At 55.4% G+C, this 27,209-nt stretch overlaps 2 protein-coding genes and 1 long non-coding RNA gene across 5 annotated transcripts in view; 1 reads left to right on the forward strand and 2 right to left on the reverse strand.

The window, feature by feature from the left end:
* Positions 1 to 487: 487 nt before the first annotated feature.
* On the forward strand, positions 488 to 16,566 carry GBX1 (gastrulation brain homeobox 1). Its single transcript, XM_039861270.1, has 2 exons — positions 488 to 1,044; positions 15,693 to 16,566. The coding sequence occupies exons 1-2, from the start codon at positions 516 to 518 to the stop codon at positions 16,241 to 16,243; spliced, it is 1,080 nt and encodes a 359-aa protein (XP_039717204.1). The 5' UTR covers positions 488 to 515; the 3' UTR covers positions 16,244 to 16,566.
* Positions 13,284 to 15,731, reverse strand: LOC120601506 (uncharacterized). The gene is made up of 2 exons (XR_005652454.1): positions 15,592 to 15,731; positions 13,284 to 14,502 (listed from the first exon to the last, which is right to left on the reverse strand). It is a non-coding gene; the product is annotated as an uncharacterized LOC120601506 (long non-coding RNA).
* A 1,471-nt stretch (positions 16,567 to 18,037) lies between the features above and the next one.
* Positions 18,038 to 27,209, reverse strand: part of AGAP3 (ArfGAP with GTPase domain, ankyrin repeat and PH domain 3) — a 49,834-nt gene continuing 40,662 nt past the window's right edge. The window contains exons 12-18 of one of the 3 annotated variants that reach the window (XM_039861262.1): positions 24,359 to 24,454; positions 22,010 to 22,147; positions 20,250 to 20,404; positions 20,079 to 20,169; positions 19,764 to 19,986; positions 18,867 to 19,122; positions 18,038 to 18,730 (exon numbers count right to left, since the gene is read on the reverse strand). In XM_039861262.1, the coding sequence (XP_039717196.1) occupies positions 18,524 to 18,730; positions 18,867 to 19,122; positions 19,764 to 19,986; positions 20,079 to 20,169; positions 20,250 to 20,404; positions 22,010 to 22,147; positions 24,359 to 24,454 (1,166 nt within the window). In that variant the 3' untranslated portion in view covers positions 18,038 to 18,523. The remainder of the gene's footprint in view (positions 18,731 to 18,866; positions 19,123 to 19,763; positions 19,987 to 20,078; positions 20,170 to 20,249; positions 20,405 to 22,009; positions 22,148 to 24,358; positions 24,455 to 27,209) is intronic. The other 2 variants (XM_039861258.1, XM_039861259.1) reach the window with 2 other exon arrangements.

The following is a 27,209-nucleotide window of genomic DNA, read 5'->3' on the forward strand; positions in this document are numbered from 1 at the left end:
CCGCCCTGTCCACGCCCGGGCCGAGTGGGCTGAGTGGGGGGCGGGCTGGGCGGAGGGAGGGGCACCGGCCCAACAGCTGCAGCCGCCTTCTCGGCCGCAAACTTTCACAAAGCGGCGTGTCCGGCCTCATCAATCTCCATTAATAATAGTTGGTTGGGCCGCGGGGGGCGGGCGGGGTCCCGGGCCGGCCGGCAGGGCCGCTGGGAGCGGGCTCTGCGCAGGGAGCGAGAGCCGGGCGCGGTGGTGGCGGGAGGAGGGAGGAAGTGAAGCGTAATTTGAGGAAGATGGATGAGTCCGGAGGGCGACACCCCCAGCCCGCCCGCCCGCCCCCTCCCTCCTTATGAGAGAGACGGAGCGCGGCGCCAGAGCCACACTGCGCCGAGCCCGCGCCCCGCGCCACCTCGGCCCGCGAGCCAGGGAGCGAGCCCTGCGTGTCCGCGCGGGGCGCCCGAGCCGCGGGGCCCACGGCGGCGCCCGGAGGGCAGTGTCCCGGGGCGGCCGCAGCTCTGGGCACGATGCAGAGAGCCGGAGGCGGGGGCGCCCCCGGGGGCAGCGGCGGGGGCGGGGGCGGGGGCCCGGGCACTGCCTTCTCCATCGACTCTCTGATCGGGCCGCCGCCGCCGCGCTCCGGCCACTTGCTCTACACCGGCTACCCGATGTTCATGCCCTACCGGCCGCTCGTGCTGCCGCAGGCGCTGGCCCCTGCGCCGCTGCCCGCGGGCCTCCCACCCCTCGCCCCGCTGGCCTCCTTTGCCGGCCGCCTTACCAACACCTTCTGCGCGGGGCTGGGCCAGGCCGTGCCCTCGATGGTGGCGCTGACCACCGCACTGCCCAGCTTCGCGGAGCCTCCCGACGCCTTCTACGGGCCCCCGGAGCTTGCTGCTTCCGCCGCCGCCACTGCCGCCCGAAACAACCCGGAGCCGGGCGGCCGACGCCCGGAGGGCGGGCTGGAAGCCGACGAGCTGCTGCCCGCCCGGGAGAAAGTGGCGGAGCCCCCACCGCCGCCGCCTGCGCACTTCTCAGAGACTTTCCCAAGTCTGCCGGGTAAGTGCTGGGGCCGACCCGGGCGCCGGGCGGGAGGCTCGGTCCCTGGAAGTCCCAGACAGCAGCCTTCGGGCTCAGAACCTCGGCACCTGCCCAGAGTCCCGGAATCCCAGACCCCCGGAGGGCAGGTTCTGCGGAACCACCTCCGATTCCGTTCCAAACACGGCGCCTCGAGCTCCCAGAACCGCGCCCTGCTCCGTCTGCAGAGCTCTCCAAGCCTCACGAAGACTTCCTCGCACTCCCTTCCAAATTAGTGCCTCCCCTCCCAGCAGGCCAGCCCTCAAGGCCCGGCCCTCCCCCGACTCTTTCCAGAACCCCTTCATTTTTCTCATCTTCCGGGAATAGAGAAGCTGCAAGTGTGAGATTCCTGGGGACAGCAGCGGGACCTCAGGGTGAGGGTACATTGGGGCGACTGTCAGTTCAGTAAGTGAGGGCACCTTCTGGCTTCTGAGAAGGTTGTCCTGACCCCAAATGGGCCCTGTTAAGGCAGGGGGCGAAGGGAGGGTCTTAAAACGGTAGTGACCGTGTTGGTGGCCTGTCTTCGTCTTAGTAATAGAGGTCACTTCTGAATTGGCAGATTTAGAGCTAAGCCTCAAAGAACCGAGTAGCGAGTAGCGGCCTAAGGAAACCTTAGCTGTCAGGGGCCCTATGACTTGCTGGTCGCCGGCTGACTGGGAGGCCAAGAGAGGGGCTCAAGCCTGGGCTGGTTTGGGTGTGGCCCAAAGGCCTGCAGTCAAGAATTCAGCTAAGATTCTGGAACCAGTGAGATTCAGCTGAGAGCTAAGGCGGGACCCCCGGATCCTCCATGGGAGGGTGCCCTCTGGGTAGAGGCAGGGTACATTAAACTGAACCCTGCTTAGAAGCAATCTACTCAGAGCCCTCCCGGCTTCCTTTTTTACTGGTCCTTAACTCCTGGAAGCCAGAAAAGCTTTTCCCTATCCAGGGGCAGATCCAGGTGTGCTGACATCCGAAGCTTATACAATTTAGTGGGCCTTATTTAAGAAAAAGAGGGCCCGCGTGCAAGCGTAGGATCCCTAAAGCTGAAACTTTCTTAGCATTGGGATGGATCTTTTTCTGCTTAATTGTTCGTTGCATCCAGCTTAGCAGGTGGAAGCGACCCCGAGAGACCTGGGGGCTGACTCTAGTGGAAACAAGCAGGAGAGTCAATAGTCTTTTTGTCCTTTGCCAGGAGAAGGCAATTCCTGACGATAGGTTTCTGGGCCTTTCCTTGAAATTGACCACAGGGCTAATCACTCTTCCAGACCCCAAGGACTCTCACAGAGCCTGTCTTCCTCTCCTATTCCTCTTTAGTTTCATGCATTTTGGCTTTGGGTATTCAGCTATTGGTTTATTTTTTGTGTTTTTTGGTATATATATATATATATATATATATATATATATATATATACCAAAAACCTGGTTTTTGTACCTGGTTAGACCAGGAAGATCCAGCGACCGAAGTCTGAGCAGCATCTCCTCAGAGGATCAAAAGGAAATGATAGGGCAGCAACTGGAAGGTGGGAGGAAGTATCCACAAGATGAAAGGGCCCGGGGAGGGGAGGGGAGGGGTGAGCAGCTGGCAGGATGATTGGAAGAAGAAAGGATCAGAAGGATTTTTGGAATAGGATAGTCCTAAGGCAGAAAAGGGCATAAACTAGGCCATCAGAGGGATGGCTTCGGCGGTCATAGGGGCTGCAAGAACCAGGCTCACCTGAGGAAGAGGTGAGCTGAGTGGGAGGACAGAGGAAGATACCCCAGCGGAGGGGAACTGACGGGGGAATATGCCCAAACCACGGAAAAACGAGCACCTCGTCCTGTTCCTTCGGGTTCCCCCTGTTCGCATTTTAACCCATTTGTAAAATGGGGGCTCTTTTCTGAAGCAGATAGAATATTGGCTGTAAAACCAGACACTGAGAGAGAAAGGAATAAGCAGAGGAAAAGAACAGGAGAGAAATACTGAAGAAAGAAAAATAAAGGAAAAGATCAACAAATGAGCTGTGCACCCAGATCATCCAGAGAGAGACTGAGAAAGGAGAGAGCTGTCTATTGGAAGAGATACGTACCAGGGATTTTTAGCCTAAGCGAAATGAAAAGGGAACAGTATCTCTGGATCAGACGTGTGTGTGTGTGTGTGTGTGTGCGTGTGCGTGTGTGTGGAGTTCCGTCTTGAGAGGGCTGGGAGGGAGCTAAATAAATATACTAGTAGGGAATGGAAAAGTTTCAACACCAGGAGTGATTTTTTAAAAGGTTTTTCAGTACTGGGAGTGATGGGAATTTATATATGTAGCATGATGAAGGAAAGGTCATCTGAGGAAATTCTTGGAAGCAAAAGAAAAAAAAATACTTGGAGTAAAGACAAGGAATTTCTTTGCTAAGAATGATGGGAAGGAGACCTTACAGAGGAAGAACTTTGAGAGGTGCCGGAGTGAAGGTAATCATTCGTACTGGGGAAGGGTGCACATCAAGAGTTTATAGTGGGGCTTCTGGTGCAGACCAGTAAAGAGAGATTTCAGAAGAAACATTCCAAGGGAATAAGGAATGGGAGATCTTATCTGCGACTGCTCCTTATCGCTCTCGATACAAACTCTCCCAACTGTTCCTCACCATGCCATTCACGTCCACCTTCCCAGGCCTGATTTCCGCCCGCCCCAAAAGTAGTTAAAAGAAATGGAAATGCCCAAAATGTTGGGCATAAGATCAGTTTGGAGAGCGATGGCTCGTGGCCTATGCTGAAAATGGTGGGAAAATGAATACTCCATTTTGAAAATCGTATTAGAATATTTGGTGTGAAATCAGAGAGGTCTTTGCTCAGATAATGGGATCGAAACCTCGGCGTTAGAAGAAAGCATGCTATCTTTAAAATGACAGGAGCCACTGCTGTCCTAGTATGAATGGGTGACATCAGTCTGAGATTGTTTACACTTGCTTAGTGTCTTACAGCTACTAGCCCCTTTAAATGAAATTATAGTGAAGACAGGCCAATTTGGAGAATGATGAGTGAAGTTCTTTTTCTTGGGAATTATAAGGACTATTTTTTAAAAAGTTAAGACAGATGCCACCCTACTAGAACTGATGAAGAAGGAAACAGAACTTTATTATGATTCGATTGCAGGGCTAGAAGCTGTGTGAGTAGGCACAAAGAACTACTATGTACAGAAATAACGGGGTAGAGAAGGTATCGAGAGTGGGAGATTGAGAATCATTCCAGATTTGGAGTGGAGGGGCAGTAAGTATAATTGGGGAAGGTATCTCAGCAGGAGCGATAAAAGAATTTTGAATTAGAGAAGATTTAAAAGTATGAACCAACAGAAGAGTCCAGAGTAGTGCTGTCCAGCAAGCCATTTATGTAATTAAAATTTTTTAATAGCCACATTGAAAAGTAAAAAGAAACAGGTGAAATTAAATATTTTCTTTAACCCGACATGTCCAAAATATCCTTTCAGCAGTAATCGATATAAAAATGTTTCATGAAATGTTTCATATCCTCTTGTCATACCAAGGCTTTGAAATTCGGTGTGCATTTTACACCTCCGGCACCACTCGGTTCAGACTAGCCATCTTCGAGGTGTTCAGCAGCCTAATGTGGCCAGCGGTGACCACGTGCAACATGACGGATCTTGAGGGTTGTAAGAACAGAGTCATGCGAAAGTGCTGGGGAAGGGAGCTTTGAATCGGGTGGACAGTGAAATCCTCAGTGTTAGGAATAATGGAGAGAGGAGAGCAGTGAGCTCTGAATGTCAGGGAAAAAGAGAATTCTGCCTCGGGTGGGATGTGCAGAGACGATCGCGTGTGTGAAGGTGTGCGTGAGCTCTGAGAGCGATCGAAGCTCACTCGAAGATGTGGTGCAAATACACATCACACAGACGGAGGGAGAAGAGGGTGCTGTGTGCTGGGGAATGATGAAAAGCGCTGTCTGTCTGGAGAAATGCAGGAGAAAATTTTGAATGGGGAGGTGTCTTGAGCAGTGACTCATTCAGGGAGGAAAGGGTTGGTCGCCTGAAAGCAAATGTTTAAGAAGCGAGGGATGATAGACAGCTCCGTATGTAGTTGCTGAGTGATAAAAATGTAGTGAAGGGTTGGTATGGAAGACAATGCCAGGTGAGAATGGTGCAGAAATGAAAGCGTTTGTAGTTGAGACGGTACAAAGAAGAGAATGCGATGGGACGGACCGGAGAGAAGGCGACGTAGTGAACATCATTTTAAAAACCGGAAGAAGATTTGCCAATTTCGGAACAGAGAGGGGCGATGATCATGAAAATCATGCCAGAGGACCAGGGCAACGTCCTAGGAGCGTATTTGCGTACTGATTGCTAAAAGCTAAGCGTCAGGTTGTAGCTAGAGACCATTTTAGATGACCGTCGGTGAATTTCCGAATAGGTATCTATCAAGACTGTCACATATATTTACTTACGAGAGAAAAACAGGAAATGATTATGTGATGTGGAATCAGAGGTTTCTGTTGTCGGAAACAGGAGATTTTTCTGGGAAGTGATGGAGATCCAGAGTTTATTTTTCTAAAAATTTTGAGGGAGAGCATACAGTGACAGCGATCGCGCCACTGACTTTTATGAAAGATAAATATTGCATTAACTTAATGTGAGTGAAGCAGCATTTATTTAGGAGTCACGATACCTGGGTTCGGGTCTCAACTTTAGGGTTCAAGTCACTCATTAGCTGTGCAACTGTGGCAAGTCACTTATTTCAGTTCAGGGAACTTTTACTGTGTGTCTCTCATGGGCTTAGTATGTTCAAAACACTACGGGAGATTCAAAGTCTTGTCACTTCTCTAGGCTTCAGTTTCCTCATTGGCAACATAAAAGTTTCCGTTCAGATGATTTTTAACGTTCTTTTCAATTCCGTTGAATAAAAGCTTATTTTTATAGCCTCTGTGATCAAAGTAGGGTTTTTGATACGGACTCCACACACCTCTTGCGAGGGGGTCTGTTAATTTTGGGTGGAGGGAAACTACATCTTTATTAACTACTTACTAAAATTTGCCACTTCCTATAATTATAAATGTAGGCGCCGAAACTGCCGTGGTTCCTGATTACCTGAGATTTTTGTCACTAGAAATCACAGATATTTCCGTATAAATTTCCAGTCTCTAGAGGCATAAAGCATCTTTTTGTTTAATGAATTAAGGAAGAAACATAATTATATCACAAATTCATTTTTAATATGTGATACCTATATTTTTATACAATTGGCTTCAAATGTAATCCTATGTGTTTTAAGTTAAACACCTAAGAGCATTATTCTGAGAAGGGGTTTATAGGCTTTTCAGATTGCCAAGGAGTTCATGGCACCAAAAAGGTTAAAGACCCGTGGTTGAGAGAGAGAGAGAGAGAGAGAGAGATCTCAGAAATGACGAGAGGAAAATTGTATTAGGAGGATTGGACTGGAATTCTGAGATGCCTTTTACCGTCGTGCAGGTAACACTGGGGGAGGGATGGAAGAGAGTCTCTGCGGTGGCATGTGTAAATGTGCAGATATGTATTCTAAATGATTAGGATTGTGCTAGAATCGTGGGTGTGAACGGTCTACACCGGGAATAATGGGAGAGAGGCAGACACTGGAATAGTGGGGGGAAATGTTTAATTGGAAAGAAGGAAGAACACAATATGAGCAGCACTTTGCCCCGAGAGTGAAGTTACAGTGGGAAGCGACAGGCAAGAGCTTTGCCTTAGAAGCGCTGGGGAAGGGGGCATCTTTGCGGTGAAACTGACTGGGAATTAAGAAATAGGAATGCAGTAGATGTACCAAAAGGGAGACGCTGGAGTAGGGATGATAAGAAGGAGAGTTTGGGGAGAGCGCGGTTATCGAGAGCAGGGGTCCCAACCCCCGGGCCGTGGACCGGTACCGGTCCTTGGCCCGTCAGGAACCGGGCCGCACAGCAGGAGGCGGCGGAGCAAGCCAGCCAGTCCCTGGTGCCGAAGAGGTTGGGGACCGCTGGTCCAGCGGGAATGGGGAGGTGCCCCCTGTTGGGGTCGGGGAGAAGGAAGCCTGGATGGGAACCCTTGGAAAGGGCAGAGAGCTCCGTGAAGCTGGTGGTGCCACCTGCAGCGGTCGGGGTGGGGACGAAAGAGGCCTGGATGGAGAGGCCTGGCTGTGATGGAGAGGCTGGGCTGTCTCAGTGGGAATGTGGTCACGCTGGAAGGGAGTCATCAGCTTCGAGTAATGCGCAAGCAGTCCCGACGTGCTAACTGAGAGAAAGGGAGGGAGGGAGGGAGAGAGAAGAATTCTATGCTGGACTTTGGTGCGACGGAAGAGCCACCTGCTCGGGTTGAATTAAGTCATAGTCGGCAGAGCCCGCACCGTCCTGCAGGTGGGCACGAAGCAGTGTCTTCGCTCCCTTCTCAGAATGGAAGAAATGGAGAGGACGGCCCTGCCCTGGGAGCGGCAGGAGAAGCGACAGGTGTAGGAGGGCGGTGGCGGAGGGGAGGGTAGGAAGCGCCCTGTGCTGGAACGGGCGGTTCTGTGCATTATGCAGAGAGGCTAGAAGCCCGCAGCCAAGTGGCCTTGGCCGAGCCACGCCTCTCTGTCTCAGCTGCCTCCTCAGGAAAATCAGGGGCTTGAGTCAGGTGATCCGCAAGGTTGCGTCCAGCTCGACAATTCTGTTTTTATCTATAAGGGTACCTTTATTAGTGAATTGTTCCTTTTTTTAAAAAGGGGCTTGCTGAGCACAGGGATTGGGGCAAATTCTGTACTTTTCAGTGCCGAGGTGTTGTGGTAGCAGACGAGGAAGAGGCAGGCTGGGATATGCACATGTTGAGGCGAAATCAGGGCTGGGCTTTAGGATAGAAGAGGCTTTGTCATCGGGGATTGGGGGGCTGTTACCTGAGCTATGGCTGCGTGCAGCCCTCATTAAATGACAAACACTTGATAAAGGCGGACGTAGATCTTGCCCGGGACAAAAAGGTTGGGGATCACTTGTGGCGGACTTCACCTGGGGAAGAAGCAAGCAGTGCCTGTCAGGGGGTGAGGCAAACGAAGTCGCATTATGGAACCAGTTCCTGGCCTTCTGTGTGATTTCTCCAACCGATACGATATTTGTGACAGGGTGACATTAGAATTCAGTATCTGTCTTCCTTCGGTGCTTACAGAGAGATGGGGCACAGCACGGGGGAACGAGCACGGGCTTCGGGTACGGATCGTGGCGCCCCCTTTCCTTTGTGACCTACAGAGAAATCCTCACCTCCCGGTCTCGGTTTCCTCACCAGGAGAATAAGGGCAGCGACACGTACAGAGTCAAGGGTTAAACAAGGAGGTATTTGGCCAGCGCCCTAAAATAACAGGTGTGCAAGAAGTGATCGGTATTGTCCTTGTTCTGCATGTGGATGGGGAGCTTTCCTGCGAATTAAGTTGGGAAAGACATCTTCCCTAGGAATTGTGTGCGATTAGTGACACTCTCTGTACTGATAAGGACAGATATTTCTGGGAGTAATAGAAATAGCACTGTATTCTGAGAACTGTTCGTATGGGGAATGGCAGGAGAGAGCATCGTATGACTCTAATAAGGGTAGATTTCAGATTTTGTCTCTGGCTCTCTCGCCCTCCGTTCAGTCACCCTGTCTCCCATTTGGCATCCTCTGTCGATCCCAAGGCTGCCCGAAGCCCTTCTGCCGTGTCCCTCATGGGGCCTGTTCTTCCTTTCTCTCCACTAAAAAAAAATACCTCTCCTTTCTTCTTCATCAAAATTCCTGCTCCCTCTTACTGATCTCAATTTGTTAAAAGCAAAGCCATTGGGTTAAAATAATTCACACTCACATGGGTTAAGGAGATTTTTAAAAGTCCGAATGAATTTCAAACCGATGGAATTTTAAGTGGCGTTATGAATAATTTCAGGCAACGCGGGAAAAATATTTTGGACGGGAGGCTGTGGGAGCGAGGTGGAGAGGCTTACTTTCCCTGGAGGCCTGCGGTCACTGGCGCTCCCAGTTACAGACTGTACGTAGCCAGAACTCTGTGACTTGCTAGCGACCGTAGCTCATCTCTTTCTTTAAGCTAAAATGAGAGTTGTCGATTCACACGACGGTGAGGTGCAGGAACGCAAACGGTGTTGTTAGGTCTTTTTTTCTTGCTGTCAGCCTGGCTCCTCATTCTCTCCTTAAGAGAGGCTGGAGGAGGCGGGGGGCCACCAGCATAAGCAGCTCTAAAATTGTATAACCCCAGGTGGGGATCCCAGTGGGTTCTAGCACGTTTGAAATCCTAGGATGGCTGACTAACTAGCTTGAGTCAGGTCCCCTGAAAGAAAGACAGGATGTCAAGGTTGGTCAGATCCAGGCCCCATGCTTACCTGGTCATGAAGGTGGAGAAACAGGCTCGCCAGGCCCGCTGCACTGGGTAGAGATGAGAAGCAGTGCCCAAAGGGACGGGTGCTGGGCAGGCAAAAACCATCCCCCAATAGGCATCTAACTCAACCAGAAAGAATGAAAAGAACCCGCCTTTCACTCCCTCTCAGTGTTAGGGAGGAAAGCCTCCCGGGGGGAGGCCAGGGAGCTCTGCCAGGAGGAAGGTGGAGAGAAGGAGGCAGCGGGAGTTCGCCGTTCCTCCACGGAGCCGAGTCCTGCACAGGCCAGAGCTGTACCTGGGCGATGAGAGAGACGGTTGCGAACTCAAAGCTGGAGAAGATCGGGATTTTTGAAACAAAGCTGTTTCCATAGTTTGGCAACATTATTTTTTAAACGTGAAAACACATTTCTAAATAAAGAGTGTTGACTGGTGAAAGTACATCGTATGAACCAATAATGACGGGAGAAAAGTACAAGAAAGATCTGATGGGGATTTTGTTTTGAGAAATAAGGAGAGAAAGAGCCTATTAAAGGACAAAGGTGAAATTTGGTAAACGAGGCCTCTCCTACGGCCGTTTAAAAAATCTCGGAGAACGTTAAGGGAAGATGTCGATGCTTAGGCTAGAGCTCTGTGGTGATAAGTGATGAGGTCTAAACTAAAACTGGATTTCATAGGAAGGTTATTTATCCGATGAGGCATCTGGGGAGAGGACTCGTACTTCCGGTGGGAGGGGAAGAGAAGATGTTTTATTGAGAAGAGTAAAGGAGCGTTGACTGGAGATTTAAGAGCCCGAGGTTCTGGACATGGCTCTGTCCCTAGCTGTGTGACTTAGGAAAATCATTTACCCTGTCTGAAACATGGCGGTTTTCTGCGCCATGACCCAGGCCCACCGTCCCTGGTGACCACAGCTGTGGGTCCCCCTTCCAGATGGCAGGAGCCTGGTGCCGTTGATTCTTTCCACTGGACAATTACCGGCCATGGCTTTTCTGGCCCTTGATTCCTGCTTCCACCTGAGAATAAGGTTATCAACCTCCCATTACTGCTGCTGACAGGTCTGCTCCACGTGGGTGTTGTGCCAAGCTACAGGTCGTCCGGGGTGCTCTTGGCAGTGGCAATGTAGTGTGCCGGGAGGGGAGCTCCGGGCACGGAGTGGCGGGGACATTGTCCTAACTCATCAGGAAGGTGGCAGTGAGGTAGAGAAGGGTCTCAGGGCGATCCAGAGTAGAGAATGCTGAAGTCATGAGAAGAGGAGAGAGAGAGAGAAAATGTATTTTCCTCATTGTATCGAAAATTGTAGGAAGGCGTAATAGCATAATTGGGGGCATGAAATGAATGAGGATCAGTTAAAAACAAATTGAAAGCGAGTCAGTTGCTGTAAATGATAGGACAAAGCACTGTCTTTGAAAAGAACAGTAATAATTCCGTACTGGGCATGATGCTGAGGTAAGGAGTTAGGAATGAGGGGGGCGGCCAGGGTTTCTTCCCACGTTTTGACGCACTCCCCACCCCCACTTCTGTATTCAGGAAGCCGAGTAGTCGCCCTGATCGGGGGGATCGGGGAGATTCGGTCCTGACAGTGACCGGGGACTGTGAGGGTCGTCGTTTCTGAAGCAGAGGGAAGAGAAGTCGGAACTGAGTGTAATGGGGGGCGGGGGGGGGACTTGTCTGCAGTGGGTCGTAAAGACTGTTGACTTTATGTGAGCTGGAGCAGAGCAGGGACAAGGAGCAGCACAGGCTCTGTGACTCCCGTGGCTGGCATCCGAAACGGTTCTCCACTCCTTGGGCGGTTTTCTGCGCCATGACCCAGGCCCACCGTCCCTGGTGACCCATAGCTGTGGGTCCCCCTTCCAGCCTGGTGCCGTTGATTCTTTCCACTGGACAATTACCGGCCATGGCTTTTCTGGCCCTCGATTCCTTCTCCAGCCTGAGCGCCCATTACCAGGATGGGGGTCTCTGTGTCTCCGGAGGGCTCCATGCGGGCGAGTCCCCGGGGCCTGAGCACTGCTCTGGGAGGGGGTCGATGCTCCAGCGTGGACTTCGCAAGGAATTGTGGTTCAGACTTTGTGATTTCTGGTTCTCGGGATAACAGCGTCCACTGGGAGAATTCACAGCGAATGTTCCCTAGTGACCAACCTGCCCCACGAGTATTCCCACTGGACAGACCCCAAACCTTTTTCACAGACTCTAGACTTACCTGTATAGGGAACAAGTTGAAAACTCGATATACTCTTCTATTTCCGGTAACAACGTTTTCGTACACAAAGGACAGAACCTTTCTATTCGGCTTACCTGCTTAGCACGGTCAAATAATTTCCAATTTAAAATTTTCCTTTTGCTGAAATGATTCTCTTCAGAATCATTTCCCATGTAAAATTTTCAATGAAGTCTCGTTTTGTCGATCAAGTTTCTTTGTTGTTGTCGTTCATATCAACCACTTAGAGCATCTGCCGTTAGAAATTTACTTTTATGGACTTTATATCTATTAAATCCAATTATTCTAAATCCAATTTTGCAAATAGAAATTTTATCGAAAAGGTTGCTTCTGTCCATTTTTAGTCAATGATACGTTTTTCTAGGTAGGTGCAATTTAAAATTTTTGTTCGATCATATTTACCATTAATATCCATTATAAATCAGATAAAAGAAAACAGTTTGCGTTGATATTTCTAGCTAATTCATGAGAGAGTCGTTTGAGGATCGCCGCTCTGTAAAGGTTCGGGCCGCTGTATCGCTCGTCTGATCCTGACTCCGCTCCCGTCGCTTTGGGTGGAGCAGGGAGTAAATGGCAGGGCCAAAATGTTTTATTTTACTCCAAGCGCATCACTGTTTGGGTTTAAAAGTAGGGTGGGGACATTTAAAAAAAAAAAAAACTTTCTGGTCTTTTTCCCCCGATTTTGTTCTTTCTTTAATCTTTTAGTTTTTGAAAGTTTTTCTAGACTTCATTATTCATCTTTGCGATGGGAGTCACATGATGAGCCTTAGAGCTTTGTTCACTTTCATTGTCTCGATTTTCCTTAGAGTTATGCTTCTAATTTTATTCTATTGTTATTGAGTCTCCTTGATAACACGACATAGTGTTTCAGAGAAACTCTGTGTTTCTGTTAGTTTGAAAGAGATCCCACTCCAGATTGTTACCAGGGTTAGAACTGTTTGTTTGGCTTCAAAAGCAGCGCCGAGGGCGGCCGGCCTAAGCGAGCGTGATTTTATGGAATCTGTCTGAAGACAGAGGATGGATGAGGTGCTCTCGGGAGAGCCCTGCCAGATCAAGGGACCTGGGAACCTCATTTCAGTCATCATCAGTTTAGATTTATTGGACACCTCTTGGGTCCTCGGAGCTGTGCTAAATGATTTCATCCTTCAAGTCCTAAAATCTAGCTTCTGCCTTTTTAGCAGGTGTTTAAAATACTATAATATTGGGCTGGGTTTTTACAAGATTTTGTTGTTTTTACTGTTATTATTTATCACAAACCATGTTTTAAAAATTAAAAGTGAGAAGATTTAGCAATATTGGAGAGTGTCCATTTCTTTTAGTAGAAAGTCCTATAGATTTCCACTAATGAGCTCCTCTCCAGCTACCGTGGGATCAGAAGGCAGACTGGAAAGTGGGTTGGATGATGTTCATGGAGAGAATGTCTCACGGGCACTGGAGCTGGGATGGGGTGGGGGTCTGGGGGGATATCTGAGGAGAGGCTTAGAAAAGGAAGGACAGAGATGGAGAGAGAGAGCAAGCTCGGGAATAGTTTCTTTCATTTAGTCAGCAAATGTTTACTGAGCGCTTTTTCTGTGCAGGTAATTTTTTAGATGCCGAAGATACAGCAGTAAAAAAAAAAAGCAAAAGTATATTAAAAATCCCTACCTTTGTGGAGTTTATATTCTAATAGAGAAAGCCAATAAAATAAATGACTGAAGTTGGTGACACATACTACAGGAACAAATAAAGCAGAGGCAGGACTATTGGGAGTTTTAATTTTAAAAGAGTGATAAGGGAAAGACCTAAGGACACAGGGCGTGAGCCAGTGCAATTCTCTAGGTGAAGAGCATGGAGTATTCCAGAGAGAGGGGCCCGGGAGGAGGCGGGAGCGAGAAGCAGGGAAAGCAGCTTGGAGAATGTCGACGAGCCAGGGGAGAGACGCCGGTGACCCGGACTAGTCCGATGCAGAGGGAGTAGTGGGGAGAGGTCAGAGTCTGGGTACCTTTTAAAGGCAGCGGCACTGCCGGGACTTGCTGGTGGACGGGGCGGGGGTCAGGAGAGCGAAGGTTTGGTTTAAACGACAGGCGGGACGGAATTACCTTGGACGTGAGTACAGGTGGGAAGGGCTGGCTTGGGGAAAAGGTCACGCGCTGAGCTGGGGACATGTCGCGGAAAATAGTGTGGGGACGAGCCCTTCACGAAACGGAGGAAACCGAGGATGTGAATCTTGCAGGAAAGAAGATGGATCTGGCTGGGGGGGGGAGGGGAGAAAGCGTGGGGTGACGAGGTGGGGACCGTGAGGAGCACGTCACCAAACACAGCACCCGAAGCTGGGGCGGTCTGTAAGGAGAGCGTGCCGGCTCCTTGCCCGCGAAAAGCAGGGAGCCAGGGCAGCGTCAGAGGCCGGAGGAGCCCGGACCGCGGCTTTCGAGAAGGCCGGATAAAGAATGAAGCGGGGGCAGAAGCGCCTTCGAGGTGTGGAGAAGCTGGCCGAGGCGGGCCATCTGGATGTGGGCCGAGAATCCCGGCCTCTGGAGGAGAAGGTGTAGATGGCATCGGTGAGGGGAAGGGGACAACTCTGGAGTGGGGAACGGCGTTGACGGTTAGCGGGCTGGTCCTGGAGGCCCTGAGAAGTTCTTGCTGGCAGGAATGCAGATGCGGAGGGCTTCGTGAAGAATGGCAGCCCAGCTCCGGGTGCGGAGAGGCGTTCTAGGCGCACGGACGTGGCGCCTTTTCTCGTAGAGTGTGTCAGCGTCCCAGAGTTATCGAGGTATCGTACTTGGGTGTAGTCTGAGCCTCCGGGCGTGGGACACCGGGTGGGCAGAGGTGCGCTCCCACATCTGTGAAGTCCTACCCGCTTTCACAGTGGGCTCCCTCGGTAAGGAGCTGGCCATTCAGGGCGCGGATTATCCATCTTCTCTTTCCCGGTTGGTTGGTTTTCTTTTGACTTTTTGTTGTTTCGCTGCTAGTTGGTCCTTTGGGCAGAAAATAAGGGATTTTGTAAAACTCAAACACTGAAAACATTTGTAATGCGTAATTTGCAGTCCAGGCAAATACATCAGCGGATAAGAACAAAACCAACGGTCGAATTAAACTTTAGAATTACGTATGGGTTAGAATATTTATATGGCTGTGATTACAAATAATCAGTACCCTACTAAATGAGTCAAATTTTCTTTCTTTCCATCTATATTTTCCCTTGCGGCATTTCTATTTCTCATATTCCCTCCATGTTCCTCAAGATTCTGAACTTGAGCGGAAAGCAGCTGTTCGTGCTGCTCAGCAGCCTTGACTCGGAGAGGCAAGGTGGGAAAGCGGTGGCGTCATTTTCAACGAGAAGGCGCGACAGGGCTTCGTGGGGCTTTGGAAGTGGGGGCAAAGTCTGGCCGCTGATGAGGCGGCACGTGGCTGGCTGTGCTGCTTAAGGAGAGTTGGGAAGGGGGTGCAGTCAGGAAACCTCCTGACTCTCGGGTCCTTGGATAACGTTTCTTGGGCCGGATTTTGGGGGTTCGGGTGAGGATGGGGACTCGGATGACCCTAAAGTTTCCATCTGGAAGTGAGATTCTAAGATTCTGAATCTAAGGAAGAGAGGAGGAGGGAGACGCGAGAGGCCAACACCCAGCTCTTCCCACCGGGCTGGAGGAGGGTCCCCAGGGAAATGACAAAGGCCGACATCTCCCTCCGTCTCCCTCTGTCCCGCAGAAGTAGATGCTCCTACGTTGCTCGCTCCTGCCTGCAGAAACCGAAAGGGTCCTAAGCCAGGTCCCACGCCGCTTCGTTCTGGGACCTGAGGCCGTGTGGCCTGGGCTTGGAGAAAGCTGGGAAGGTTGTGGGTAGGCAGAGTGAGGTGAGGGTGGTGGCCGCGTTGAGGGGACACAGTTCTGGGACCTGTCTTCCTTTGATAGACGCTTACTGCCTGCCTCACTTTGCCATAGTGAAATCTGTGCTGGTTAATACCTTTCTTCCTATTTCTTTGTCTTCCCTGAACCCCTTCCCCACCCCTCACCTGGATGTGCCATCCCTGTCCCCGCTCCCGTCCCCCCTCACCCCCTCCACGTGCGTACTTCTTCCTGCCATCCTCCGGCCATGGTTCCATGCGCCTCCTCCAACCCGTCTGCCTTTCCCTGCTTCTCCGTCCCTGTCGGTCTGTCTTCGCTGCCCACAGAGGGGAAGGTGTACAGCTCAGATGAGGAGAAGCTGGAGGCAGCCGCGAGAGACCCTGCGGGCAGCGAACAGGAGGAGGAGGGCTCGGGCGGTGACAGCGAGGACGATGGTTTCCTGGACAGTTCCGGAGGGGGCCCGGGGGTTCTCCTGGGACCCAAACCGAAGCTAAAGGGAAGCCTGGGGACTGGAGCTGAGGAGGCGGCCCCGCTGGCAGCGGGAGTCACAGCTCCTGGGGGCAAAAGCAGACGGCGCCGCACAGCGTTTACCAGTGAGCAGCTTCTGGAATTGGAGAAGGAGTTTCACTGCAAGAAATACCTGAGCTTGACAGAGCGCTCGCAGATCGCTCACGCCCTCAAGCTCAGCGAGGTGCAGGTCAAGATCTGGTTTCAGAATCGAAGGGCCAAGTGGAAGCGCATCAAAGCTGGCAACGTGAGCAGCCGATCGGGAGAGCCCGTAAGGAACCCCAAGATTGTCGTGCCCATACCTGTGCACGTCAACAGGTTTGCTGTTCGGAGCCAGCACCAGCAAATGGAACAGGGGGCCCGGCCCTGAAGGGCTCCCGAGGACTCGGGGAGACAAAGCATCCGCTCCTGAGCCTGCCGAGATGGGGCTCGGGTTCCGTGGACCAGAGGGGCAACCACTGTGATCCTGCCCTGGGGTGCGGGCGCTTGGCCCCGAGGCGAAGGGGACGTGGGTTGTCCGTGCCCCGGGGCTGCTGGGCCTGAGGTGGACTCCCGGGGAGGGTGGGTTCTGGACCGCCTAGGGCCTGACGGGTTCCTGGACTCACTCCTTACGAGTGGGAGGAATCCTGGGCGAGGCCCAGCCAAGCTGATCACAGCTCCTTATTTATTTTGTGTAAAGTTTGTACATACGGATCTGTCTGCCTCTGTCTGTCTGTCTGCACCCTGACGGGGGCGTGGGAAGGCCATTTCCTCGATCCTCAGCCAGTTTGGTTCCATTTTACTGCCCCAGATTGGGTATCATCTTGCCCGTCTATAGGACAAGGACATGCAAAGAAATGGAACTGTCACTAGCCTCCTTAGAAACGTCCACGCACACCATCCTTTCTCGTGTAAACTACCTGCACGTCTGTCCTCCTCCTCCCTGGGGACCGGCCCGTGCACCTCCAGACATGACCCTGTCACCGCGCTTCCTTACCCACTGAACGGGCCAGCGTCCTCTGGGAGAGTCACAGGCTTCAGGACAGAGGGTCACTCCCTTTTGTATCGTGAGGGGAAACAAAGTCCTTGGCCTTGTCTAGATGGTGTCTGCCCAACTACCTAACTAGGCAGAGCTTATCAGTCCCATTAGTGACTCGGGCAGGCCGGGGGCTCCCCCTCGACCCCTGGGACCGCATTTCTCTAGGTAGGGGACACAGTAGCTTAGTCCATCTCTGCCACTTTCTGGTCCCCCGGACACGAGGGCCTGCGGTGGATGACCCACGTCCAGTTCTGTCTCTCGTGGCATTAATTATGGTCTCTTTCTTCCCATCACAGCATTTACAAAGCTCGGCTACCAAATCCTCTTCTGTTATAGAGCGAGATTGGTTGAGAAGCCCACTGCAAGGTGGATGAGGCAGGAAAGAATCCTTGATGGTTCTGGAAGGGTATGTACTGTGGGGGGAGCCACAGAGATAGGAACGTGAGGCTTTGGGTTGGAATCCTATGAGCAAATTAAGGACCAGCATGAGTGGGTGAAGTTAGGGACCCTAACTCAGCAAGGTCTTGTCCTTTAAGAACAGGTGGTGTCCCCTGGGTCTTCTTTCTAGAATAAGTGAGCGACAGAGGGAAAAGCGGGGGTGCTGGGTTCTGCCACAGCTTGGCAAGCTGATGGGCGTCGCGGTGACTCTCCTGCCATCAGTGACCGACCTCCTCCACGTCCCTCGAGAGCAGAGCCCAGGCGTGAGTCCCGAGCGGAGGACCGCCCTAGCGAGCGCTCCCCCTGCGGCGGCCTCAGGACTCCGCTGGCCCAGCCTGGCCGCCGTGAGCGTCCCCCTGTGCACCCGGCCATGTGGGCTGCTTCCCGGGCTCTCAGGAGGGGACGATGCTGACGCCCTCCCCTTGGGTGAGCTCTGGCCAGGGCCAGGCATGGCGGGAGGTTACTGGACAGAACTCTGATGAAAGCAAGGAGACTAGCTGGAAAGGTCTGGGGGGTGGAGGGGCATGAGCGGGGAAGCAGCTTCCAGAGCTCTGGATCTTCCCGTCGGGGTTCACTGCCAGTGCTGCTGAGACTGGACTCCACCCCTGGCAAGAGGAGGCGAAAGGCACAGGGGTCTGGGGGAGACGCCGGGGCCTCAGACTCGGAGGGGAGGGGATCCTAGTGCAAAGCAGATGGAGAAGGCGGAAACCAGGCCGCACACACAGTCCGGTTTATTGGCTCGTCATACACGCACACCAGTATGTACACAAACATAAATATTCCGATGTACACATTTACACGGGACTCGCAGATGGCCCTCTGGCCTCACCAGCAGCCCCCACCCTGGGCCCTCGCGGGCTCCACCTCAGGGTGAAGGTTTGCAGGGGGCTGGCACTAGAGGGCGGGAGTCCAGAGGAGGGAGAGGTCCTGCTCCCCTCTCCTCGTAGGCACCTCCAAAGGGTCCTGTCCCTTCTCAACGGCACCACAGGACAGGAGGCGCAACGCCACGCGCTCTGCTGCGGCCCAGGTCCCAGACGCCGCCTCTGATCGGCTCCGCCACTGAGCTCTGCTCCTCTCTGACCTTCTCCTCTCTTTGCTTTCTGCCTGTCCCGGCTTCTCAGTCCATCTGCCCCAGTGCCTTTAGGGAGGAGGGTCCCCAGGCTACGGAGTCCGGCCGGCCCCTCCGCCTGGGCCTTACAGGAGGCTGGGGCTTCGGTGCAGCTCAGCAGAGGCGTTGCTGCCGTTGGCGGGCTCTCTGTTGGGGGTGGGTGCTAAGCCACAGCCCTCCCCAGGGCAGCCGTGCTGGATCAAGATGTCTGCGCACTCCTGGCTGCCGGCCCGGCGAGCATAGGCCAGGGGAGTCAGGCCCCGGGCGTCCCGGCTCCTCACGTCCACCCCGTACTGCAAAAGCAAGCACATTTTCATAATGGGCATGACACGGCCGGAAAGGCGGGTTCTTGGGGAGAAAAAGGAGAGGTGGCTTTCGAAGGACATCGGGGCAGGTCAGGAGTCAGCGAGGCGGGAGCCCGCGACTCACCCAGATGAGCAGCTGCGTGAAGACCACGTTGGCCATGGCGCTGGAGAGGTGCAGGGCCGTCCGCCCGTCCCCATCCCCGTAGGTCTCGTTCACCTCCTCCTTGGACCCGTGTGCCAGGAGCATCACCAGCAGCCGCAGGTCGTCCTCCACCACGGCCCGCAGCAGCTGCTGCCCCAGCGGCACGTCCGAGCTGGGCAGCGGCGCCAGGAAGAGCTTCTGCTCGTACTTGGCCCGTATCCAGCGCTCCTTCTCCTCCCTGCAACCACAGGGCCATCGGGGCATGAGCCGAGGGAGGGTCAGGGAGGGTGGTCAGGAAGTGACATAAACACCCCAAAGAGGAACGAGGAGGAAACAGAGTCAGGGCAAAGAGAAGCCTAAGAAACCGCGGGCGCACAGAGAGGCAGTGCGCGACGCGAAGGGTGTGCAAACGGCCAGAGGAACGGTGCCGGGAGCCCCTGGGGCAGCGGGGACGTGGGGGCGGAGGGCAGGCCGGTTCCACGCAGGGCTCCAGGGGCAGCTTATCTGGCCCTGCTGGACAAAGCGGCCGGGAGCCTGCACCGGGGCCCACGGCTAACCTATCTACCAGCCATTCTCCCCATCACAGAGCTCGAGCTCGGGCCTTCGCACCACCGGGCAGATAGGGCCCTGCGCATGCGCCTCCTCGGGGCCCCCTGACCCCGCTGATAAGGACTGAGAAAGGGCCTGTTGTTGTGAGGCGCCTGAGTGACAGGCAGAGGGGGAGGGGAACCCCAAGAGGCCAACTGCCAAGCAGAGCGAAGGCCGGTTTTAACCCTTCCAACACTGTGGCAGCCACTCGGCACCGTCCCCAGCCTTCCCCACGCAGGAGCGCTGCTGTCCCCTCCCTGCCTGGCCAGCCTCGAGGTCCCATGCATTTACCTGCAGGCATCCGGCCCTGGCTTCGCGTAGCCATCCAGGGCCCCCTCCCAGACACTGTTGGCCAGGGCATTGCCCATCGCTGTCATGACAGCCAGCAGCTCAGGCGGCCAGTCATCGAGGTCAAGGGAACGGACCCGGGACAGGTGAGCCCCCAGATGGCGGTGGGTCCCCGAACATTCGATGCACATGAGGGCGCCCAGGTTCAGGCTGGCCCAGTCCGGATCTAAGCGAGGAGAAGAAGCACGATGAAGCCTCTTGCTGGGCTTTCTCCGTCACCCCCAACCCTGGCTCCGCCAGCCCGGCCCTCGCACTTACTGGGGGCGTCACAGTCGATACAGAAGCTGTTGCCACGAACGGTGCGGACGGCCTGCACGGCCAGCGCTGTATTCTGGTTCCCCAGTCGAGTCTGCCATGGTGGGAGAGACGGGGCAGCCGGTCAACATGAGGCCGCCTCGGGTCCCACCCCGCTCGGGCCTCCATGCCCACCTTGTCCTTGGCGCTGCGGCAGCCCTGCAGGCTGGCGAGGATCTGGGCCTGCACGCTCTGTACCCACAGCTCCCGCTCCTCCGCCGTCGAAGCCTCGAAGTGCCACGTCTGCCCGGTGAGGGACACCACCACAAATTCAAACGACTCCTCTGCCTCTGTGAGGGACGGGAGCGTTCACCACCAGCACAGGGGGCGCCTTGTGGAAGTGCGCACCCACAGACACGCGCGCCACTGCCACGACTCCGCTCACCCCCCGCTGTCCTGACACTCAGCCTCTCCTAACCACCTGTGGAGCCCGGGTGGAAAAGATGGGGGCGCGAGGTTCTGGCGCCACTGGCACTGCCAGGGATGCGTCTGGGGATCAGGGAGGGGCGCTTCCTGGAGAAAGAAGAGCTGAGTTTCTGGAGGATGCGACGGGGTGCTCGGAGGCAGTGCTGGAAGGGTGTGGGGGAAGGCGGGCGCGGGCACCATCCGTACATGTCAGCTGCAGCCGCCTCATTTTGCAGCTCATTAAACCCAATATTCCTGACGGCGTCAGTGCGGGGCTCCTGGGAGCCGCGCCCCTCCCCCACCACCCTGGCACAGACAGGCAGGAAGGGCAAGTGGATGGGGAAAGGAAAGGTTTTCTCCCCGAACTAGGATGTGTCAGCAGACAGGCACCTGAGGACATCTGCCGTGATGAGCAATGTGGGCTGCACTGTGACCCCAAGCAATGTGGCCAAGCTGTGCTCCCCCAGGCCCCCAGCAGACAGCCGCATGAATCTCATTCCCAATGGTCACCGCCCCACAGGTGAACGGTTCCTAACGAGCAGTGTGCACGTGTCGTGGGGGCTGGAGTGACAGCTCAGGTACCTGTGGGAGGCCCAAGGGGGAGCCAGAGGCAAAGGCCAGGGCTGCACGCTGCGCCCAGGACAGCCTCTTGCCTCTACGGCGCTGACAGCCCCTCTCTGAGGGCACCCTAACGGATCTGCCTTCCTGGACGAAGAAAGCTGGCCCCTTCCTTTCCCCAGGCTCCACCATTCCACCTCGCCTTGCCTTCAACTCAGCCCTCAAAGTACATCGTCTCTTTGACTTGGGGCTCAGTTCCCTGGGACAGGTGGACCCCAAGCCAAGAACACTAAGCATCACCGTATCACAGGTTGGCTGGGAAAGGCGGCTCTTTCCCACAGAGGTAGCCTCTGCTCACCTGCCCACACCCCTAACTCTGACAATCAGAGCAGACACGAGAAACTGGGCATCAATAAATCACTTATTTGGGAGCGGAGACTCCAACCACTGAACAAAGGGACGTTCTGAAGAAACTTCCAAGATAACTTCCAAGATAACCAGACAAGCATCGCTAGGATGGATGAAGGTTTATGCACAAGGGCCTATCGAAAACGAGGAGCTGGAATCCCGCAGCCTGCGGACGACGAAGAGGACTCGGCCCGTCGGCGCACACGTATTAAGCACCTAGTATGTGCCCGGCACTTGTTAAACTCCATGGGTGATACAAGAGAACAGAAAACAGGTGTCACCTTCCCCCGAGTCTCGGGAGAGCCTTTACCTTCTGCAGTAAAAGCGGCTCACGTTTTAACAGGAAGGGTTTAAGTCAGGCAGGAGAAAGCTTTCCTGAGATACTCGGTCTGGATCGCATAACAAAGTTGTGGAACTACTTTTACTGGGAATTATTAGAAAGTGCTTAATCTAGTACAGAAAAAAAGTGTTACTTCTGGGGCACTAATCCCAAGTCCCACTGCCCACCTCCTGGGCCCCCTAACCTTCGGCAGCACTGCTGGGGCCATCTGGTCGGGGGGTCCCGGTGCTCTTTTTCCTCCGGTGCTTCTTCCGGTTGGAGTGGGGAGATGGGGGAGGCTCCAGCTTGGGGCTGGAACTGAGCACCTCAGCCGGGCCACTGGCTGGGGAGGGGAGAGTTGGAGAAGTGTGGGCGGAAGGGCGGGGGGCAGCGCGCAAGTCCTGCCTAGGCCCGGGGGCTGCACCCTGAAGTAGGCTGGGCCACCCGGGAGAGCCAGCCTTACACCCTCTGTCCCCGGGAGCCGGAGCGGCCTGCCCAGCCGGTGGCCTCAGCCCCGGTGGAGGAGGAGGTGGGGGGCAGCGGGTGCAGGAGTCGGGCAGAGCAGGATAAAGGCGAGGAGGAGACGTTGGCTCTGCAGCCTGGAGGGGTGGAAGGCGGCCCGGGGAACTCACAGGGAGCTGAAGCCCCAGCAGCTCCGCACCAAATTTATCCTCAATCACACTCCCCGCTCCTCACAATTAATAGCAGAATTAGAAACAATCAGGGAGCTGCCTAATTACTGTCAATTAGAGCGCACTAATCAAGCTCCGTCTCCCACACCCCGCCCGGCGCTCACCACTAAATGTCAAACTTCATTAGAGGCAGACACGCTCCCTCCCTCCCTGCCTTCCACCTTCCAGACTCAACAGAGGGGCCGCACCAAGGCCGGCCAGGCCCTGGGGACGGCGGCCCAGGAAGGGCCCTAGCTCCCCGTCCCGGGCCCTGCACACTCGCTGTCCCCAGGGGGCTTGGACCTGGGTCAGGAGCCGGGTGGATTCCCTGTGCTGGGAGGGCCCAGCGCCCGGTGCTGATGGGGGACAGCCGTCTAGGGGTGCGGTGGGCCAGGAACGCCTGGGAAAGGGCTTTGGGAGGCAAATCGGGCAGCCCAGTTCCTGCGCCTCAGGCCTGGCGCTCCTCCCAGCCCGCGGGGAGCCATACGAGGTCTGGGGTGCCCACAGCCCACCCCCTGGGACCCTGGGGTCTCCTCTGTCTCACACCCTCACTTAGGGAGAGACAGAGCTGCTCCCATTTCCCTTTCAGCCTCAGGCCACTGACGGGATGTGCGACAGGAGGGTCGGGAGAAAGGAGCGGGGCAGGCGGCCTGCGTGGGCGTGTGTAGGTGCTTGGCGTGAAGTATAATGTAGGTGCTTCAGTAGGCGTGTGTGCAAGGTGCTTTCGGCGTGTGGCGTGTGTGCAGGTGCTCGGCGTGGCGTGACGTGTAATGTGCAGGTGCTTCGGCGTGAAGCGTGGCTCAATGTAGGTATTTCGGCGTGAAGCGTGTGTGTGTAGGTGCTTTCGGCTGGCGTGGGCGTGTGCAGGAATACTTTTCCGGTGTAGAGCGTGTATGGTGCTTTCAGTGTGTGAAGCGTGTGTAGGTGCTCGGCGTGGCGTGTGTGTAAATTACTTTCGGCGTGAAGCGTGGTATTATTAGGTACTTTTCGGCGTGAAGCGTGTCTGCAGGTGCTTTCGGTGTGAAGGCGTGTGCAGGTGCTTTCGGTGTGAAGGCGTGTGTGTAGTGCTTTCGGTGTGTGTGTGGTGGGGTGCTGCTGGGGCGTGAAGCGTGTGTGTAAGTGCTTTTCGGCGTGGGTGTGTGTGTAATTGCTAAAAGCAGCAGAAGTAGAGTGTGTGCGATTATACCGGCGTGAAGCGTGTGTAGGTGCTCGGCGTGGGCGTGTGTGCAGGTTCTCGCTAGACACAGGAGGAAGGGATGAGAGGGAAGAGTTGAGATGCGAACAAGGTCCAAATACGGACAAAGGGGTAAGAAAATGAAGACGGGCCAAGGGAAGGGGGTGGCGTGGGAGAGAGAAGGTAGTTTTCAGCCTCCGAGACAGGTGGGCCTCAGCCTGTCCCTGGGTGGCAGGCAGGAACACCCCCTTTCCGGACTACGCCGTGGGTCCCGTGTGCAGGGGACCCTCCCCCACCCCTGCAGGCAAGGTGCCGCCCTCAGCACGTGGTTAAAGCCCCCGGCCTCCGACCTCCCTCCTCAGCCCCGCTCCCCTGCACCCCCCCGCGGCGAGGCTGATGAGCTGGCTGCGCAGGGGGCTGATGGGGATGTCGGAGCAGCCACCAGCGCCGCCTGGGGACAGCGGCGGGCGGGCGGAGAAGCTGCAGAGGGAGAGTCTCTGGCGTCAGCCACGGGCAAGGGCCTGGGAGAGCCAAGGGAGAGGTGGGCAGGGAGCACACGGGGAGGCTGGGGAGGCTGAGAGCCTCTGCTCCTTTCCCAGGGGGCTCCACTGGGCCCCTCCCCTGGGCCTGGGCACCATGCCATCACAGCGCCTCGGCCGCAAATGCCGCATGGCTGCCGTCCTCTGTCCCTTCATGGGGTCCTGCATACCTGGGGACAGGGCAGAGGCCTCACTCCACTGGTCGGCACTGGAGACGGAGCAGGAGCGCTGGCCAGCCCAGGCTGGGTTGCTGGCCGGAGTGGGGGGCACGGGAGGGGGGAAGGGTCAGACTGCGGGGAAGGCTGGGGTAGGGTATGCAGAGGCTTTCCTGAAAATAGGGCTGCGGGCGGAGCTTGAGAAATCACGACAGGAGGCTGCCCAGAAATGAGGGGGTGCTGGGCCACAGGGCCAGGGCCAGGCTGGCTGGAGGACCAGGGGCCTCGCACTCGCCCTGCGCGCCTCAGGGGGCAGCCGGTGCCACTGCACGTCCCTCCTCTCCGTGAGCGCAAAGGTGCACACCTCTGTCCCCCGCCTGGCATCCAGGAGCCGGACGTGTGGGGTGGGGAGTAGTACTACCCCCCACACACACACACACAGCAGGGCCCCGCCTCCAGCCAGTGTCCTCAGCCCGCTTCCCCTCCTGATCAGAGGTCTGGACCCTGTATTCTAGTCCACATATGCCACTTGCTCTGCCTCGGCTCTGCTGCCATTCTGACGGGAAATAAGTGTATCAAATTCAAGTAATTACGTCTAATTAGTATTAGTAATTACCCTGTTGGGCTGGAGAAAATTAATCTTCGTTTCTCATCAGGAAAGAGTGGCGGAGCCGAGGGGAACCGAAGGCTCCAGGAGTGCCCAGGCCGGGCGGCGGGGCCACGGGCACCCCTGAACCCTCCAACCCTCCTGCCTCCGCCCAGGTCACTTGTGGAGACATCGTGGGTCCGGCCACGGGCCACGCTCTCACCTTAGTCCCCCCAAGACGGGGAGGCCGAGGCCAGACGGCAGTGGCTGTGGGAGGTCTGGGGAGGGCTGGGCCCTACTGCGGTGTCGGCACGCAAAGCGGAGGACCTGGCCGGGTGTTGGAGGTTAGTGAGGAGGCAGAGATGGCCAGCGAGCCGGACAGAGCAAGCGGCACGCAAGGCCTCAGACAAGCCCTGCAGACAGGCGGGTTGAGTTTTTGGAAGCCTAGAGATGGGAAGCTGTGAGCTGAAGACACCAGGACCTAAAGGAACAGGCCAGACATCCCCAATGCTCTGGGGACAAGACGACACGGACAGGTGCAGGGCAGTGTGTTTCTCTTGTATTTGTCTAACACCCAAGGCAGGACCAGGCACACAGTAGGTGCTTATTAACATGCGTGTGGCGCTGAGCCTACAGCCAGTCTATGCTGGTCCAGCCGCCCGAAGGCAACGAGCTGCCGCCTCCTCCCCGCTCCGGCCCCACAGGTCCCTGCAAACATAACCTTTCCGGGGGGTCGGGAAACCTTCCATGGGAGCAAGTCAGCCCCCAACCTCTCAGGCATACTAAGCCTCTCCCCAGCTCCTGCTTCCAGGTCTCACTCCCCCTCATCCCTGCCGACCCGAGATCACAGGCCCGACTTCCTCCCCAAGCCCCCCAACCCAAACCCCAAGGGAGGAAAAGTGCTCTCCCTTTTCTTTGTTAATTCTCCCCTCATTACGCCTGCAACCCCACAATCAGTGTGCACTGTAATTGTCGAATTTGATGCTAATGATTAATGAATTAAACATGGAGCCATCAATTAGTCCTCGGAGGATAATTCTGCATAAAGCAGCGGATAATGTAATTACAGTAACAAAGATAATGAGATGTTAACATCGCCCGGTGAGCAGGAGACATGTGTGAGTGTGCACGAGGTCGGTGTCGGCGTGTGCGGAGCGGACTGGGCTTCGGTAAACGCCCGTCCATGTGTTGTGGCGGCGACGGTCTGGGGTGAGCGTGCTGCGTCTGCTCCCAGGCGAAGGCCGTCAGGGCCCGGGAACGTGACTGGACGTGTCTTAGTTTCCTTCCCTTTGGGGTCCGAGCCCAGCTTTCCCCGTAGGGCACTTACACGTCCTCCTCCTCCAGGACGAGGTGAGGAACCCCCACCAGGCTAGAGGCCACCACTTGCTGTCTGCGAGCAGCTCTGGGGAGCCCTTGGGGCCTTGGCTGGTCCCCAGCCCCCTGCACTGCATGCCAGCACTGTCCCAGAGCACTGGGGTCTGCGCATGGCCCCCACCTTCGCCATGGAGCCAGGCCGCTCCCCAGCGCGCCCCCAGGAGGCTGTGGGCACCCCTCCCTGATGGGTGCCAGTCTTTCTTGCCTCGGCTCCCTTCGTCCACACAGCTCTCCCTCAGGCCTTCTTCCTGAGCCCAGGGTGGCTGAGGGGACAGGACACAGCTTTTCGAGGCAGGCACACTTAGGTTGAAACCGCAGCTCGACCACTTGCTGTGGGGTTTTGCAGACAAGTCAGTAACCCTCTCGGCCCTCGTTCCTCATCCATAAAATGGGGCGACGATCTCAACTCCACAGAGCTGGGGAACAGGCCCTGACGCGCGCACATCTCCTGTACATGCCACTCTGCGGGTGTCAGTGTCCCCTGCCTCTGCCAGTGCCCCCCGCCCAACACACGCCCCAGGGCCACTGCCGAGGGCACGGGGCCCCCTTCTCAAACAGGAGCACACGCAGGAGGCTGTCGCCGCCCACCTTCCTCAGCCCTGAGCTTCTCCGTGCAGGTCTGTCCCATCCACTCCAGGGACTCAGTGCCCCAGCCCTGTCCCCTGAATGTCCAGCAGAAGCACCGCTGCATCTCCACGCCCTCTAGGGACAGTGGCACACCTCTGCTGCTGAGCGCTAACCGCCGGGGCGGGGACATAGTGGCAGCCCCTAGGAGGGGACAACGGTGTCCTGAGCAGCCGTTTCTGGGCCAGAGAAAAACACGATCCAATTACTGAGGATGACATCAGGGGTCCTGAGGTCTTGGGAACAAGGGTCCAGAAGCCAAGGGGACTGGGCACAGGAGGA

This window comes from Pteropus medius, unplaced genomic scaffold (assembly GCF_902729225.1).
Source record: "Pteropus medius unplaced genomic scaffold, Ma_sr-lr_union100, whole genome shotgun sequence".
NCBI lineage: Eukaryota > Metazoa > Chordata > Mammalia > Chiroptera > Pteropodidae > Pteropus > Pteropus medius.